The 15,797-nt window shown below is 44.7% G+C and overlaps 1 protein-coding gene across 2 annotated transcripts in view; it reads left to right on the top strand.

Annotated features, from left to right (window-relative positions):
- Window positions 1-15,797, top strand: part of WDR37 (WD repeat domain 37) — a 93,569-nt gene that overhangs the window by 46,743 nt on the left and 31,029 nt on the right. For both annotated transcript variants that reach the window (XM_006111891.5, XM_006111890.5), the window contains 2 exons: window positions 7,591-7,828; window positions 8,380-8,521. In XM_006111891.5, coding sequence (XP_006111953.1) covers window positions 7,591-7,828; window positions 8,380-8,521 — 380 coding nt within the window. The remainder of the gene's footprint in view (window positions 1-7,590; window positions 7,829-8,379; window positions 8,522-15,797) is intronic.

Genomic DNA, 15,797 nt, shown 5'->3' with positions numbered 1-15,797 from the left:
CTTGGGCAACTTGATCCACTTTAAGTGGCATTAGACTTGGAAGTGTAATAGACCCCTCTATTTAAAGGGACATTTTCAACTCAAATTTGGTCCAAATGTTATACTTGTGGAAAAAGATACAAAAATCTGTGATCCATAGATCAATTTCTATGGTCTTTAATAAAAAACTTTCTTTAGTGTTTCCAAGCCATATATATTACAGCACTGAATCTGAAAGTGCAGTTGACTTAATTGATTTTTTCAAATAAAGATCATTATGTAGTTAAGAAGAAAAGTGACAAGCAACATTTTGCATTGTAATCCAAAATATAGCTGTTAATAAAATTGTATATAATGTGGCTACGTCTAGACTACTAGCCTCTTTCGAAAGAAAGCGCTTTTTCGAAAAAGAGTATAGACGCTCTCTTTTGATAAAACACATTTTGCATTCAATAGCTCCTTTTTTTTGAAAGAGTACTTTAGAAAAAATGCATTATTCCTCATAACAACTGCCGCATTCTTTCGATTTACTTTAGAAAGAACACGTCTGCAGTCTAGACTCACCAAGAAGTTTTTTCGAAAAAAGGCTATTTTCTTTTGAAAAAACTGTGTAGTCTAGACACACCAAGATTAAAGTTGGGTGCTCCTCTAACTATGTTTAAAAAAATGTTGTGGCTCATATGTATCAGTCTTAACTAGTGTGAATAATAAACTGATATTTAGGATTTAGCTTTATCTTAGCTAAATATTGATAAATAGATATATCACACAAGAAACTCTAGATTTTTTTTTGTATGTATAACTTAAAGATCTGGTCTTCCATTGTATGAGGTATTTTTACCCATTTTTCTGGTTTATGATACAGGCAGTCCCCGGGTTACCTACAAGATAGGGACTGTAGGTTTGTTCTTAAGTTGAATCTGTATGTAAGTCGGAACTGGCATTAGCCGCTGCTGAAACTGATCAGTTTCAACCGCGGCTGACTCTGGACGCCAGTTCTGACTTACATACAGATTCAACTTAAGAAACCCAGGCGTCCCCAAGTCAGCTGCTGCTGAAACTGATCAGCGGCTGATTCCAGGAAGCCTGGGGCAGAGCAGCTGGGGTGCTGCCAGGTTGGTCCAGAGCAGCGCTGCGGGACCAACCCGGCAGCCCCCAGCTGCTCTACCCCAGGGGTAGGCAAGAAAAGCCTGGTCTGCTGAGGGGGGGCACTAGCTGCACCCCCCTCCCCAGCAGACCAGGGAGACGGGGGTGGGGACGCCCAAGTCCTCCACGGCTTTGCTCCGTCTCCCTGGTCTGCTGACCTGGGAGACACGGAGCAAAGCCGCAGAGCACGCGGGCAGCGGGAGAGTCCAGGCGCACCGTGCTGTCCCACTGCTGGCGTGCTCCGAGGCTTTGCTCCCCATCTCCCTGGTCTGCTGGTCAGACCAGGCAGACGGGGAGCAAAGCCTTGGAGCACGCCCGCAGCAGGACAGCCTGGGCGCGCTTGAGCTGTCCCCCTGCGGGCGTGCTCCGCGGCTTTGCTCCGCGTCTTCCTGGTCTGCAGACCAGGTAGACGCGGAGCAGCTTTTCTCGCCCCGGAGTACACGGGCGGCAGGACCGCGAGGTTCCGCAGTCCGTGTCCTCCGGGGCGAGAAAAGCCGCGTTCGTAACTGCGGATCCGACATAAGTCGGATCTGTGTAAGTCGTGGACTGCCTATACTAGTATTTCTGGATTTCAAGCAGGCCCACTCTGATAACCTCTGTCCTGCACATAGATTACAGCTAACATCCAGTCTATTTTTGGAGGCTAAAGTCTTTAGGAATTATTAGTGTGATAATGGCACAGTAGGGTTTAGATGTGTGAGACTTAGATTCTCATACACTTGTGACGTAATGTTTTGGTTATAAACACTGTAAAGAAATGCTTCAGTCCAACATTTGTAACATGTGGAAATACTTCTCAAAGGGTTTAAAACCTTTTTTAATAACTGAAATTTCGGCCTAAATTGCTAGTGTTCTACTGATATTTGTTAACCACATAGCCTTTTATCAATCCCTTTGACTTATTGAATCAAATGCTGCTACATTAAGAAATAAAGCTGTGTAAAAGTATGTTTAAACTGGTTATTTTGCTAGTGAATTTGTGTGAAGTAATCTGTGACTTAGTCAATAAATGAGTGGATGTGAATTTAACACAGTATTTCTGTTGTAACCTTCCATTTTCAGTTATCTGAATGCAAAATAATTTTGCACTGATTTCTCATATACACATTGTCATGGAAAATATAAATTCCCATGCAAGTCTTTTGGATTTTCAGAGAGAGAGAGAGGCTCTTTCTCCAGTCAGTTTAGCTAGTGGTAAAGATTGGGTCGAAATATTTATCAAACTCAAGGTGAAACTCATTGACCAGAAGGGCTTTTTTCCATCAATGTTGGAAGACCATGTTCCTGAGCATTGGCAACAAGACTAATCAGAAGCATTCTTCCACTGATCTGGTTGCGTCTATATTGGGAGTTAGGTTGGCATAGCTACATCGCTCAGGAGTGTGTATTTTTCCACATTCCTCACCTATGTAGCTATGTTGTAGGGATGTAAAATCCTGTTTATAAAGTTAACTGATTAAAGGTTGCATTAAACTGGTTAACCAGGATTCTGTGGGCTGGGAGTGCAACTGCCCATGGTGCGCCATGAGCAGGGGGCTGCTCCAGTCCAGCTGGACCTCCCTCAGCGTGGGCTGTTCTAGTCAGGCTTAACCAAGCTCACTGCAGCGTGTGTGGAAGCTGCTCCAGCATGGCTGGCCTGCTCTGGCCAGGCTGAGCCAAGCCCACCACATCGCTTGGGCTGGCCCTGCCACACTGTGCTATAGGCGCCAGTTAATCGGCTATCCCAGTAAACAAAGCAATAAGGCTAATACTTACCAGGTAACTGGTTAACTCTTTACATCCCTACTATAAAAGTGACGAGGAGTCCTGTGGCACCTTATAGACTAACAGATTTATTGGAGCATAAACTTTCGCGGGCATGCAATTGACGAAGTGTGTCTTTGCCCATGAAAGCTTATGCGCCAATAAATCTGTTAGCCTATAAGGTGCCACAGGATGCCTCGTTGCTTTTGCAGATTCAGACTAACATGGCTACCCCCTCTGATACATCCCTACTATGTTGACCTAAATTTTAAGTTTAGACCAGGCCTCTGGCACAGAGGTAGATTTTCTCAGCATCAAAAAGAAAATTACTGACGGAATGAAGAGTAGAGTTTTGGAGTTTCTAGGGCCCAGTCTTTTACTGCTTAAACTAGGCTATATTTATATCAAAGGACTTACAAGCCTGGTGAGACCTTCTGATATTGTATTTCATGTAAATGTATAGTTACTCAATGTAAACTACAAGTAAATGTCCAAGAGAGATGTCCCTGGGGTGCTCCACAGCAAGTGTCAGTGCGTTCCAGTGCCATAGGCTGGATTTTTCACAGCATAGCTTGGGGCGGGGGGAGAAGAGGAGCAGAGGCAGCGCATGTGTAACTGCCACTGGGTGTATTTGAACCTGGGAGATCTGGAGCTGAGTATAGGAGCCTCTGAGCTAAAAGCCAGCTGGCCTGCAGCCTATGCTGTAGAGGTCTCTTGGTCTTAACTGTTGTTGTGGTCTAGGTACCACTTGCATTGCTCAGTAACCACACTAGGTGTGTGGGTTACACATGCACAGCAAATGAGGCGCTCAGCTTCCTACCTTCAGTTCCTTCTTACTGTCCCCAGCTGGAGATGGAGCTCAGCAGTGTTCTTCATTCATTGTCATCAATCCTGTAGCTATACAGTAAAACTCCATTGGTCTGGCATCCAATGCTCCGGCATTCCTGATAGTCTGGCACCATCAGGAACCCGGAAGTGCTCTGGCTGCCGGACAATTGGAGCTGCTCTGTTCCCGGCTTCCCTGATTCAGCCCGCTGAAACTGACCAGCAGCTGAATCGGGGAAGCCGGGGGCAGAGCAGCTGGGGTGCGCCGGGTTGGTCCCGTAGTGCTGCCCCTCGGGGTTGCAGGACCAACCCGGCAGCACCCCAGCTGCTCTTGGGGATGCCTGGGGAAGAGCAGCTGGAGTGCTGCATGTTTGGTCCCGTAGCGCCCGTCCCTCAGCGCTGCGGGACCAACCCGGCAGCACCCCAGCTGCTCTGTCCCAGGCATCCCCAAGAGCACCTGGGGTGCTGCTGGGTGAAACTGACCAGCAGTAGCCGAATCAGGGACGCTTGGGGCAGACCCGAACTAACGGAAGGGGGGGCTATGAGGGGTCTGGGGTGGCATCCCCCCACCCCAGACCCCTCATAGCGCCCCCTTCCGATAGTCTGGCATATCTGATAATCTGGCACCCCCTGGGTCCTAAAGGTGCCGGATTATCGTAAGTTTACTGTAGTTAGTTCTAGTTTCCTTGCTTCATTGACCTTTCTCCCCCCTCCCCGCTCCTCCCCCCCCCCCCCCCAAATCTTTCCTCCCTGAATTTTTCCCACTAAGTTTCAGTTAACTATGTCGGGTTCATTGGGTTTTAAATGCTGCTCGAGCTACAACGACGCCATTCCTGTATCTGACAACACTCTAAAGGCGTTCGATGCCTTGGGAAAATCCCATATCCAGCAGGACTGCCACCATTCTGCTAAGCTGAAAGCATGAATTTGCAGAGATAGAGATCTCTGCCTTAAAATGATCATTTTGGAGAAATCCTAACATCCAGCCTCTGATCCAGGTACTGAACAGGCTGAAAACCTCCCGAATCGATAAAGGGAAGAAGCCCCCCCAGGAAACTCGCCTCATCCATGTCTCAAAGCACAATCGTCCAAACAGTGCACAAGTATGAAACCATCACCAAGGGCCAAAACGGCACCGCGTTTGAGTACATATGACTCGCCAGGCATCTCTGGTTCTGACCACAATGCTATTAAGCACAGTGCGCATAGAAACCGTACCAAGCCATAGGCCTGAGTGTGCCTGCTTCACGTAGCTCAGGAACCTACGTGGTACTAAGCAATCACAACGATGCCACCTTAGTGCAGAGAACTATTGGCAATGCACTGCACCGGATCTGCACTGTGGCAACGTCTGTCGGCACTGTACCTGTCGCAGCACTGGAGCAGACATTGGCAGCAACAGCGATGCCATTGATATCGGTACTGGTTACAGTGCAGAAACAATGGCACCATGTTCAGTTCTCCTTTCCTCAGTACTGATGCTTCACCCACCACAGTGGTACCAAAACACTGCATGTTGCCTATGGAACCATCCAATGATGATGATGGGGATGTAATTTTCTCACCCCAACTGTCATCTGGCACTGAGGTCTCTGTACTATCTTCTCATGCCAGTCTGACACTCCCAGTGGGCAGGGTTATCCCATCATGGGGACCACACCCGTGGTTTCCACCACCCATGCCATATTCAACGCTGTCATGGCTCACAGGTCGTGACCATGCTTGGCCTGTTTGTCCCTGGGCAGGACCCCTCTCTTCAGTGCGGCAGCCCCTTCTTGGGAAGCTTACTCTACTCCAGTGGCAGTGAGACAGCCCTTTCTCAGAGCATCCACTCTAGTGCAGCAACCCTCTCTTGGGGTGCCCACTGTCTTCTGGGGGGCCACCCCTTCACCTCTGGGATGGTGCCTGCCTCTGCTGTGAACCCTTCCAGGGAGATGGGGGGGTACACTCCCTCTGGACCCCCAGGGCCTCCACTCCCATTGGTTTTCATGTCTATACTTATAGGATGCTTGTTTTTATGTAACGATTGACTCCCACTCATAGACATGGATGAAATAAAAAAAAAATCTGTGCACAGGGATCGCTTTCCTAACTCCAGAACCCTTTGTCACTACAGGCTCTTCCCTCATGGGATGGGGAATGCAAATGGCAAACACAACAGCTCATAATCTTTGGTCCCCAGCAGAGAAAACCCTGCACATAAATGTTCTAGAGCTCAGAGCCATCAGACTTGTATGCCACCATTTTCTCCCAGCATTGTCAGGTAGACATGTCAGAGTACACTGACAGCATCTCATGCATGTTTTATATAAACAGCAAGGTGGTGCATGCTCCCATGTTCTATGTATGGTGGCTATTACCCTCTGGAAGCGGTGTCTGAAACATGGGATTACTATAAGTACCTGCTACCTTCTGGGCATTCTAAACACCATCATGGATTGTTTGATCGAGGCAAAATCCGAAATAGACTCCCATTGCAGTACCTCCCTGGTCAAGGCATGCTTCCACTCTCTGGGTCTAGCGACCAGTCACTATAACACCCCTTCTCAGAAGGTAGTGAGACCCAGCATCCAGGGTCCTTTCTATCCCCTTCCCGTGGGGGAGGGCGAAAGGGGCCTAGTGGCCCGAGTCAATAATTGCACTCTTCCCTTAAGGCAATGATGCCTAATAGCCAGAGTCAGTAACAGTTGCTCCCAGTTCCCAGGGCAGTAAGGTCTAGTGGTCAGAGTCATTAATCATAGCTGTAGTGATTGGGGGTTAATGGGATTTGAGCTAGGGAACACAGACCTATCCTCTCTACCAGGTCTCAACCCAGGGCTATTAGTGGTGGGTGTGTCCTACCATTAGCTTAATTTGGGAACCCACTGGAAACATGCTAAGCTCTTGGGAGTTTTACCTCCCAACTCTGGGCTACTTCCTACCGTACTGTTGGTTTCTTCTCCAGTTTCTTCTTGTTTGAGTGCTTCCCTGGCCATTCCCCACTCACTGGCCTCTGCAGTTCGGTCCCTCCATGGCTCTTCCTGTACAACTCAGACTGCAGCTCCTTCCTCTGTGGTGGTCAGCCCTGACTGAGCTGCTCCACTAGCTTTTATACCTGTCCTCCAGTTGGAGCATGCTCAACAGGTCTGGGGGGGTGGGGCTCTGTCAGGTAGCCCTGGTTCAGTCTTTGAGGACAGTGCGGGTTGGTACACCCTGTTGTGCTGATGAATTCAGAGGACTTAGCAGTTCGTGGTACTGGTGAATACAGGAGGCTCTGATTTGTAGCTGGGACAAGGTACAGAAAGTGTTGTGAGATGGGAAAGGGAGCAGCAGTTCCTTGGTCCAGAGGGGGTCACCAGGATCCTAAACAGTAGCTGTAGACAGGACATGTGGAATAAAAAATGGGGAGGGGTAAGGTCTATGTTGTCTGACCTGATGCATCCTCCTTAGACCTCTGCCTTCGACTTCACATCATCTTTTCTCCTCCTTTTGCCCTGTACATCTCTCCGACTGTACACATATGAGCCTTCAAACCCTGTGCTTCACCCTACATCCTCTCATTAGTGCTGTAAATGCTATTTAACTTAATTATTCTGTGCTTAGTCATAATATATAGATTTAGCAAAATACAATGCATTATCCAGGGGTATAACCTATACCCCAAAGGCTTGGCCAGAATAGCTGTACTGGTATAGTTATACCGGCAGAGCTCCTTAGTGGAGATACAACTTCCAGCAAAAGGAATACTGTGTTTAAACCACTTCCCCAAATAACATAGCATACCAGCAAAAGGAGTTTTGCTTATACAGCTGTTTGTGTGTGTGTGTGTTTTTTTTGGGGTGGGGTGGGGAGGTTGAAGTGCAACTTCCTATTAATAAATATAAAAATTGTTCACATGTATACTCTTGTGATTAACAGCAAATGTCTGGAGAAGATGAAATTGAATTTTCAGATAAAGATGAACCTGACGGAGATGGAGATGGTTCCAGTGACTGTCCCACTATCCGAGCTCCCTTAAGCTCCCTGAAAAGCCATCAAGGAGTAGTCATAGCAGCCGACTGGCTCGTTGGAGGGAAGCAAGCTGTAACAGCTTCCTGGGATAGGACAGCGAATCTGTATGATGTGGAGACATCTGAACTTGTCCATTCACTGACAGGTATCTCTTTGCTTATATGAAAGCTTTTTAAGATTGCTGGTTTGTTTCTTCGTAGTGATCACTCCTTCCATGCATCTCAATCTTCTGGGTGAGTAATGTGTCTTTTTGGGGATAGGAAGGGACTTAAAGCTAAAAGGTAGCTAGGAGGAGCATTTATGTATGAGAGAGCATTCAAGGAATTATTAAACATAGTAATTGTTCTCCTTTGAGCACATGGTATAACCTATAACATTCAGCAATTATTTTTGAAACTTAGTACAGTAGTTTTTCTTAGTACTTTTGTTTTGTTTTTCATGCCTCTGCTACTTCAGGTAGCAGTAATATATGGCTTGCTTAATGGTCAGATGAAATGACCATTGCATTGTAACTTTCAAATATGGCTCTGAATGTCTGCAACAGCAGTAACATTGCTAATTACTTTACCAGACCAGTTACTATTTGTTACTGTTTTTTGCAAAAATTATGTTGGATCAGCATTTCATTCCAAATGTTTGTGGAAATAAAAAGTCTTATGTTTTTGTTAGCTTATATGTTCTCATCTGTGGTTGTAGGGCATGACCAAGAGCTTACCCATTGTTGTACACATCCCACTCAACGTCTTGTGGTGACATCATCACGTGATACAACCTTCCGTCTGTGGGATTTCAGAGATCCTTCTATCCATTCTGTGAATGTCTTTCAGGGCCACACAGAGTAAGTGACAGTTGCTTCACAGGTTTTTTTTTACATATTTAGAAGTGATGAATGTATTCAGATGATAAACTGTACCAAAAGATTCCTGTACTTTTTATGATATTAACACCATCTCTGTTTAGTTTAGGAAACTTTGCCTTTCACAGAAACCCTTTATTACTCGCCTAGAAATGTAATATTGTAGCATTTAAATAGTAAAAAATAGTAATTGCACTTGCTGTGTTGTTGCTTTATACAATAGGTCTCTTTTTTATGAGGGATGTTGAATAAGTTCAGATTCATTAAATTTAGATTTTATTCTTAAAAGTTTTTTTTAAGTAGTGTTATGTATAATTCAGGAATATAGCTGTAAAATGCTGATAAAGAGAGAATTTCCCTCCCTTATTGTGGTAGTCTTAATGGGTGAACTAAAGGTGACTTGTATAGAGCCAAGAAAACAAATGACAGATGACATTTTAATTTTCTTTATTTTTTTCTTTTTGCGATAATTTTTAACATCACAATTTATACTTACAGATAAGACATTCACAAATATTTCAGGCACTGTTTTGGCTATCAAAAATGACTGATGCGTTTAATACCTTTGTGATGAGTTCTGAGATTTGATGCTGATCTGCTAGCTTTTCCTGAAGATAAGCAGAAGTAGCTGTAGTAGTCTCTGAATATGGTGGCAAAACATACCCTTTTTAGAAGTAAGATGAAAACGAGGGAGGTGAAGAAAGCAGAGGGCAAACATTGTAAATACCTTACCCAAATTAGAAAGTGATATAGATTTAAAAGCCCTTACTGCTTGCAAAGTTTGAAAGCAAAGTTTGACTGCCAAAAGGTGTGTGTGTTTTCAGAAGGTGAAGATGAGAACTGACTTAAATAGGGTTTTCCTTTTATTCTAAATATTTCCATGTTGCTTAATGTGAGTAGATTTTGTACGTGTGCACCTGCTTGTTCCCAGCGTGGATACAGTATCTGAAAAATATAATTTTCAAGCTGCGATGGCTGCTGATGTATTGCAATTACACATTTCTATTTTTTCCTTACATTAGAGTAGACTGAACCATGACTTCATGGCTGGAACTGGTCTGTGGCCTTGTTAATCATGGCCTATACATAGGAGGAATTAGGGTTTGTGCTGCTTATATCCTTCCCCCTGTGCTTTAATACTTGGAGGGTGTGCATACAGAAAACAGAGGGAAGAAATGTGATTTGAAAAATTGTGGTGGGTGTTGTGTTGTTTTAACACTACAGATAAATTTGGACCATTCTTTGGTCACTTTTCTTTAATCTTTCAACCACTCCTGTCACCATTTGTCTTCTCTTTTTTCATTCTTTTGCATGCTTATCATCTTTAGATTCCTGATCAGAGTTTGGTCAGCATTACCTCGCTGATTTGATACAGCATTTTCTCTCCTGGAAATAGTATAATTTAAAAAACTCTTGGTTTACTGTATATCACTTGTATTTTTATCTACTTTATTTTTGGTTTCTTTATAGGAGAAGAATGCCTTTACCACCTTAGATTCTAGAGGTGCTTACAATTCATACTTGATTAAAAAGATATGATGTTTTGCTCTAAGCAGGCTATTATACCTGAGGGATATCCTAATCTTGTTTATAAGAGGAAAGCTTTGTAGTTCAAAACAACATACTTCCATTTGTCTGTTTTTGTGTGCTGCACATAAGTCCCACAATCTGCAAGCACAGCTTGGTATGCTCTGCTGTTATTATGTAGTGCAACAGGAGCTCTTTTACGTACTGGAACAAGATATAACAGAAGGAAGTACTGGAGGGGTCAATAACCTCATTGTAGCACTGAGAATTTTAGTGAGCTCACACGTTAAAGGAATAGTGCATTTGTCACAGTGACCAGGCTAACTGCACCTCTGTCCCTGTTGCAGTCTCTGAATGCAGCCTCTCTCAGGTGTTGGTCCTCTTGTGTCTTTGTGGTAATTAGAATTCACTAGTATGGTACCCTGACAGTTCTCCTACTCTGTCATTGATGATAACCATTTGGCTCTGTGCGTGCGTGCACACTCCTCTGCATATTTTAAATTTATATGCACCTTTTTTGCTAGAAATTGTGTATGTCCATACCTTATTACACTCTGTGAAGATTTTTAGGGAGGGGAGAAGCAGGTTGCCTAGCTCATGGCTTTCTGGAATGTTAGATTGTGATTCCTACAGTGGACAGCTTGCTTGCTTACCAGATCAGTGGTTTGGATCACCAATGCGGTAGTCAGGTTTTATTGGTGTGGAGTCTTGACAGGTTTGCTCCATCAATAATGGTAACCTTTCGGGTGTGTGTGTGTGTGTGTGTGTGTGTGTGTGTGTGTGTATCTGTGTATGTGTGCTCCTCTTGTGTATTGTGTTGACTTTGCACAAGCAGTCAATACAACAGACTCTGAGAGACCTCAAAGATAAGGATCGAAGGTGTCTGACAGGCTTATTGTCAAACGAAGTACAGTAGTTGTCAGACTCTACTGAACTACAACACATATGGACATTGGACACTGAAGAGACACTGCCCCCTAGACCGGACAAAAAAGGCCCTCCAAGACGCAACTTCATATACAGGTACAAACAAGTTACACTTCACTCCTGATGTATCAGATTGCCACCCTCTGACGTTACTTGGATATCACCCATCACCTTGCACATGATTAGAACATCTCTTTCTTCTTTGAATGATGTCCCCATGGGTGCTCCACTGATGGTGCGGGCTTTTCCCAGTGCTGCATATTGGCAACTTTTTGAGCAGTGTCCAGTTGGGCCACACATGAGCAAAAGTGGCTCACGCTGATTGCGCCCCCTGGAGTTTGTGTGGCCTGATTCCCCATAATTCCTATTTGCCCGTCCTCAGTCGCAGACGGAGCTCTACTGCTCAGCAGCTTTTTCTGCTAACAGGAATTCAAGCAATTAATTAGAAATCGTTCCCTCCTCGTATTTATAGTCAGTAGCACTTAAACAATTTTTTTTCCGCAGAGTGATTGTAAATATTAATCCTCAGCCTGTGATGGGTGACGCACTTACAACTGGAACGCTTCAACCTTCCCCCACACAAAAATAGAAGAGAAAGAGAAAAGAAAAGTGTGTGGCGTAGATAACAATGGCATGAGACTACCATTATCATTATCAACGTGAAAATCTACCCTTCTTCTGACCCAATCCCTAGAGTTCATAGGAGTGTCTCTCAACTCCACCGCAGCCTGTGCATACTTACCAAATCAGCACTTCAAAACAAAGATCCTGATTCTAGCCATTCATCTGAGTCTCACGATCCCTATACTCACCTGTCTACACCTCCTGGGACAAATGACAGCCACAATGTATGTAATCAGACATGCGCGCCTACATTTCAGATGCCTCCAGCACTGGCTTGCCTCGGTTTACTCATCGTTCAAACACAGAGTGCACAGGCATGGGTTGGTGTCCCCCCTTACTGTCCTCTCATTGCTATGGTGGTGGACCAACCTATGAAACCTCCTCGCAGGCATACCATTTCATCAGGAGCAGTCATCCAACCATATTACCACAGATGCTTCCCTCCTAGGCTGGGGAGCCTGTTTTCAACATCAAGTCACACAAGGCAGATGGTCTGTCAACAAATCCAAGCTCCACATCAACCTTTTGGAGCTTCGAGTAGTGCACAATGCTAGCAAGAATTCCAGCAATACATCCTTGATTCCAGAGTCTGTATTCTCACAGACAATGTCACAATGATGTATTACATCAACTGTCAAGGGGGTGCACATTCCCGTTCCCTTTGTGTGGAAACTGTGTGCCTATGCAATTGGTGCATGAAGCGTAGTATTACCATCTCTGCATCATACCTACCTGGCATTAAGAATGTCCTTGCAGATTTGCGCAGCCGCAACTTTACGACATAGCACGAGTGGAAAATACATACCACGATCCTCCACAACATTTTCTGCCAATGGGGCTGGCCGCACATAGACCTCTTGCCGCAGAGCACAATACCAAACTCCCTCAATACTGCTCCAGGGTGGGCATAGAGTCCAGTTCTTTGGGGGATGCTCTCTTCATTCCATGGGATACTCACTTTCTTTGTGTTTCCACCCATCCCACTCATCTCCAGAGTACTCCACAAGATAGAATCAGACAATGCCTTTGTCGTTCTCATAGCCCCCGCATGGCTCAGGCAGATTTGGTTTCCCTATCAGATGTCTCTTCGATCTCTACCCACTTCTGAACCACCCAGATCTCCTTACTCAGACCAGGGCAACCCTCTGTCACCTGCACCCTTAGACATTGCATATGACAACATGGCTCCTCGCTGGTTCTTGGAAGCGGAACAACAATGTTTACAAGTAAGAGACATAGAATCATAGAACCATAGAGCTGCAAGAGACCTCAGAAGGTCATCAAGTCCAGCCCCCTGCTCTAGGCAGGACCATCCCAACTAAATCAACCCGTCCAGGGCTTTGTCAAGCCGAGACTTAAACACCTCTAGGGATGGAGACTCCACTACTTCTCTAGGTAACCCATTCCAGTGCTTCACTACCCTCCTAGTGAAATAGTTTTTCCTAATATCCAACCTGGACCTCTCCCACCACGACTTGAGACCATTGCTCCTTGTTCTACCATCTGTCACTACTGAGAACAGCCTCTCTCCATCCTCTTTGGAACCTCCCTTCAGGAAGTTGAAGGCTGCTATCAAATCCCCCCTCACTCTTCACTTCTGCAGACTAAACAGACCCAACTCCCTCAGCCTCTCCTCATAAGTCATATGCTCCAGACGTGTTACTCCATAGCAGACATCAGTCCCCTCACAATACTTACCTCTGCAAATGGAAAAGATTCACGTGGTGTGATACAAAGGGTATCCAACCTTTATCTCCGCCTCTTAACACGATCCTTAACTACATCATGTCCCTGCAACAAGGTCTGTCAGTTTCATCTCTTAGAGTGCATCTAGCTTCCCTTGCAGCGTTTCACACACCTATAGAGGGTTTCTCTATATTTGCCCACCCAATCACATGCAGATTCCTAAAAAGGGCTATATAACCTACACCCACCCCATAGACCGATTCCCCCCCACTTGGAATCTGGAACTAGTACTGCAATGCACTATCTAGACCACCGTTTGAACCCATGGCTAAGTGCTCACTCCAATTATTAAACTTAAAGACTGTTTTCCTACTGACCATCACCTCAGCAAGACGTGTCTGTGAACTCGCTGCTCTAACAGCATTAACCCCCACACCATCTTTCACAAAGACAGAGTAATTTTATGTCCCCACCTTTCCTTCCTGTTTAATTTAATTAATTAATTAATTAATGGAGATTGCCTATCTCCTAGAACTGGAAGGGACCTTGAAAGGTCATTGAGTCCAGTCCCCTGCCTTCACAGCAGGACCAAGTACCATCCCTGATGAATTTTTGTCCCAAATGGCCTCCACAAGGATTGAACTCACAACCCTGGGTTTAGCAGGCCAATGCTCAAACCACTGAGCTATCCCTGCCTCCTGTTGCTTTTCTTTCCCAAAGTTTGTTCCAGCTTCCATATCAATGAACCCATAGTGCTTCCAACCTTCCACCCACAGTCTCATGCTTCTCAAGAGGAGGCTATTTTGCGTACACTGGACATTCACAGAGTGTTATCATTCTATATAGACTGTACACGGTTCTTCTAGAAGTCACGCATTTTGTTTGTTTCACTGGCAGAGCAGTCCAAGGTAATGCCACTGTTATCCCAGAGGATTTCTAAATTAGTTACAACCTGTATCCTCAAATGTTACTCCCTTCAGGATACTCCACTCTCCGTGCTTCCTAGGGCACACTTTACATGCACCATGGAGGTGTCAACAGCCTTCTTGAAAGGACTTCCGCTCACGGACATATGTCAAGCTGCTACCTGGTCTTTCAGTCACACTTTCATAAAACATTATGCAGTTTCGACTTGAGCAGACATGAACTCTGCAGTAGACAATGCAGTTTTATTATCATCATGTAGAACCTGGCCGAAGCCCACCTATCTATCATCTGTGGGATAACTCTAGGTAGTCACCCACAGGGACCTCTCTCCCTCTCTCTCTCTCTTTCTCTCTCTCTCTCTCTCAAGAAGAAGTTGAAGTTACTACTCACCTTGTGCAGTAACAACGGTTCTTCAGGATGTGTGTCCCGGTGGATGCTCCATTCCTCCCCCATCATCTTCAGCTTAACAACTCAGGCAATAGGGCATTCACAAAGAAAATGAGAGGAGCTGGGCCATGCGTGCAAACTCCAGGAGTGCGATCAGTGTGTGCTGCTTTTGTGCATGCACAGCCCGACTGGACACTGCTGAAAGTCTCTGATCTGCAGTGCCGGGACGAGCCTAACACTAACAATAGAGCACCCAGGGAGATGCACATTTCAAAGAACCATTGTTACTGCACAAGGTGAGTAACTTCCCTATTCATCATACAATCATTTTAGACCCTTTCCTGAATCTAGGTCAGTATGTCACTGTTGGATCCTGTCGGTACATAGATCAGGAATGCATTTTCCTCTGTCATCAAGAGAAATGGTGACTTTAGTCACTTGTATCTCTAAAGTGGGAGTAAAACTTTGATCAGGTGAGGCCTAGCATCTGCAGGAGCTAATACATAATTTATGACTAAACATGAATTTCAGAAAGATTATAATTCAGAGGTATGCTGAATACTCTTATTACCTATGCCATGTAGCATGTTCATCACAGAACAATACTGAAGTTAAAAACGTGAAATATTTTCATAGGGATAGCTGTGTTAGTCTGTATCTGTGAAAACAATGAGAAATCCTGTGACACCTTAGAAATTAACAGATTTATTAGGGCATAATATTTTATAGGTACCCACGAAATCTTATGCTCTAATAAAACTGTTAGTCTATGGTGCCCCAGAATTCCTCATTTTTAAAAATATTTTGTTAAAATTATCTTTAGATTATCTTCCAGCAGATGGCACCATAACCCTTTATTCAGTTCTGAAAATGTTCTATGACAACACTTGGGCACCAAGCCTTCAGAAGTGTTCCAAATTTAGGAAAAGAGAAAACATACCAGAATGAGACAAAAGACAGAACTATGTAGCACTTTAAAGACTAACAAGATGGTTTATTAGACTATGAGCTTTCGTGAGCCAGACCCACTTCCTCAGATCAATTTGTGGAAGAAAATTGGCACAACCATACATACCAAAGTGATACAATCAAAAAAATGAACACATATGAAATTGACAAATCAAATTTTAGAACAGAGTGGGGGCAAGGGGGAAAGGTTAGTGTCTGTGAGGTAATGGCA

The sequence above is a fragment of the Pelodiscus sinensis genome, chromosome 2 (genome assembly GCF_052426305.1).
Source record: "Pelodiscus sinensis isolate ZL-2025 chromosome 2, ASM5242630v1, whole genome shotgun sequence".
Lineage (NCBI taxonomy): Eukaryota > Metazoa > Chordata > Testudines > Trionychidae > Pelodiscus > Pelodiscus sinensis.
This window is presented reverse-complemented; position numbering and strand designations above follow the sequence as displayed.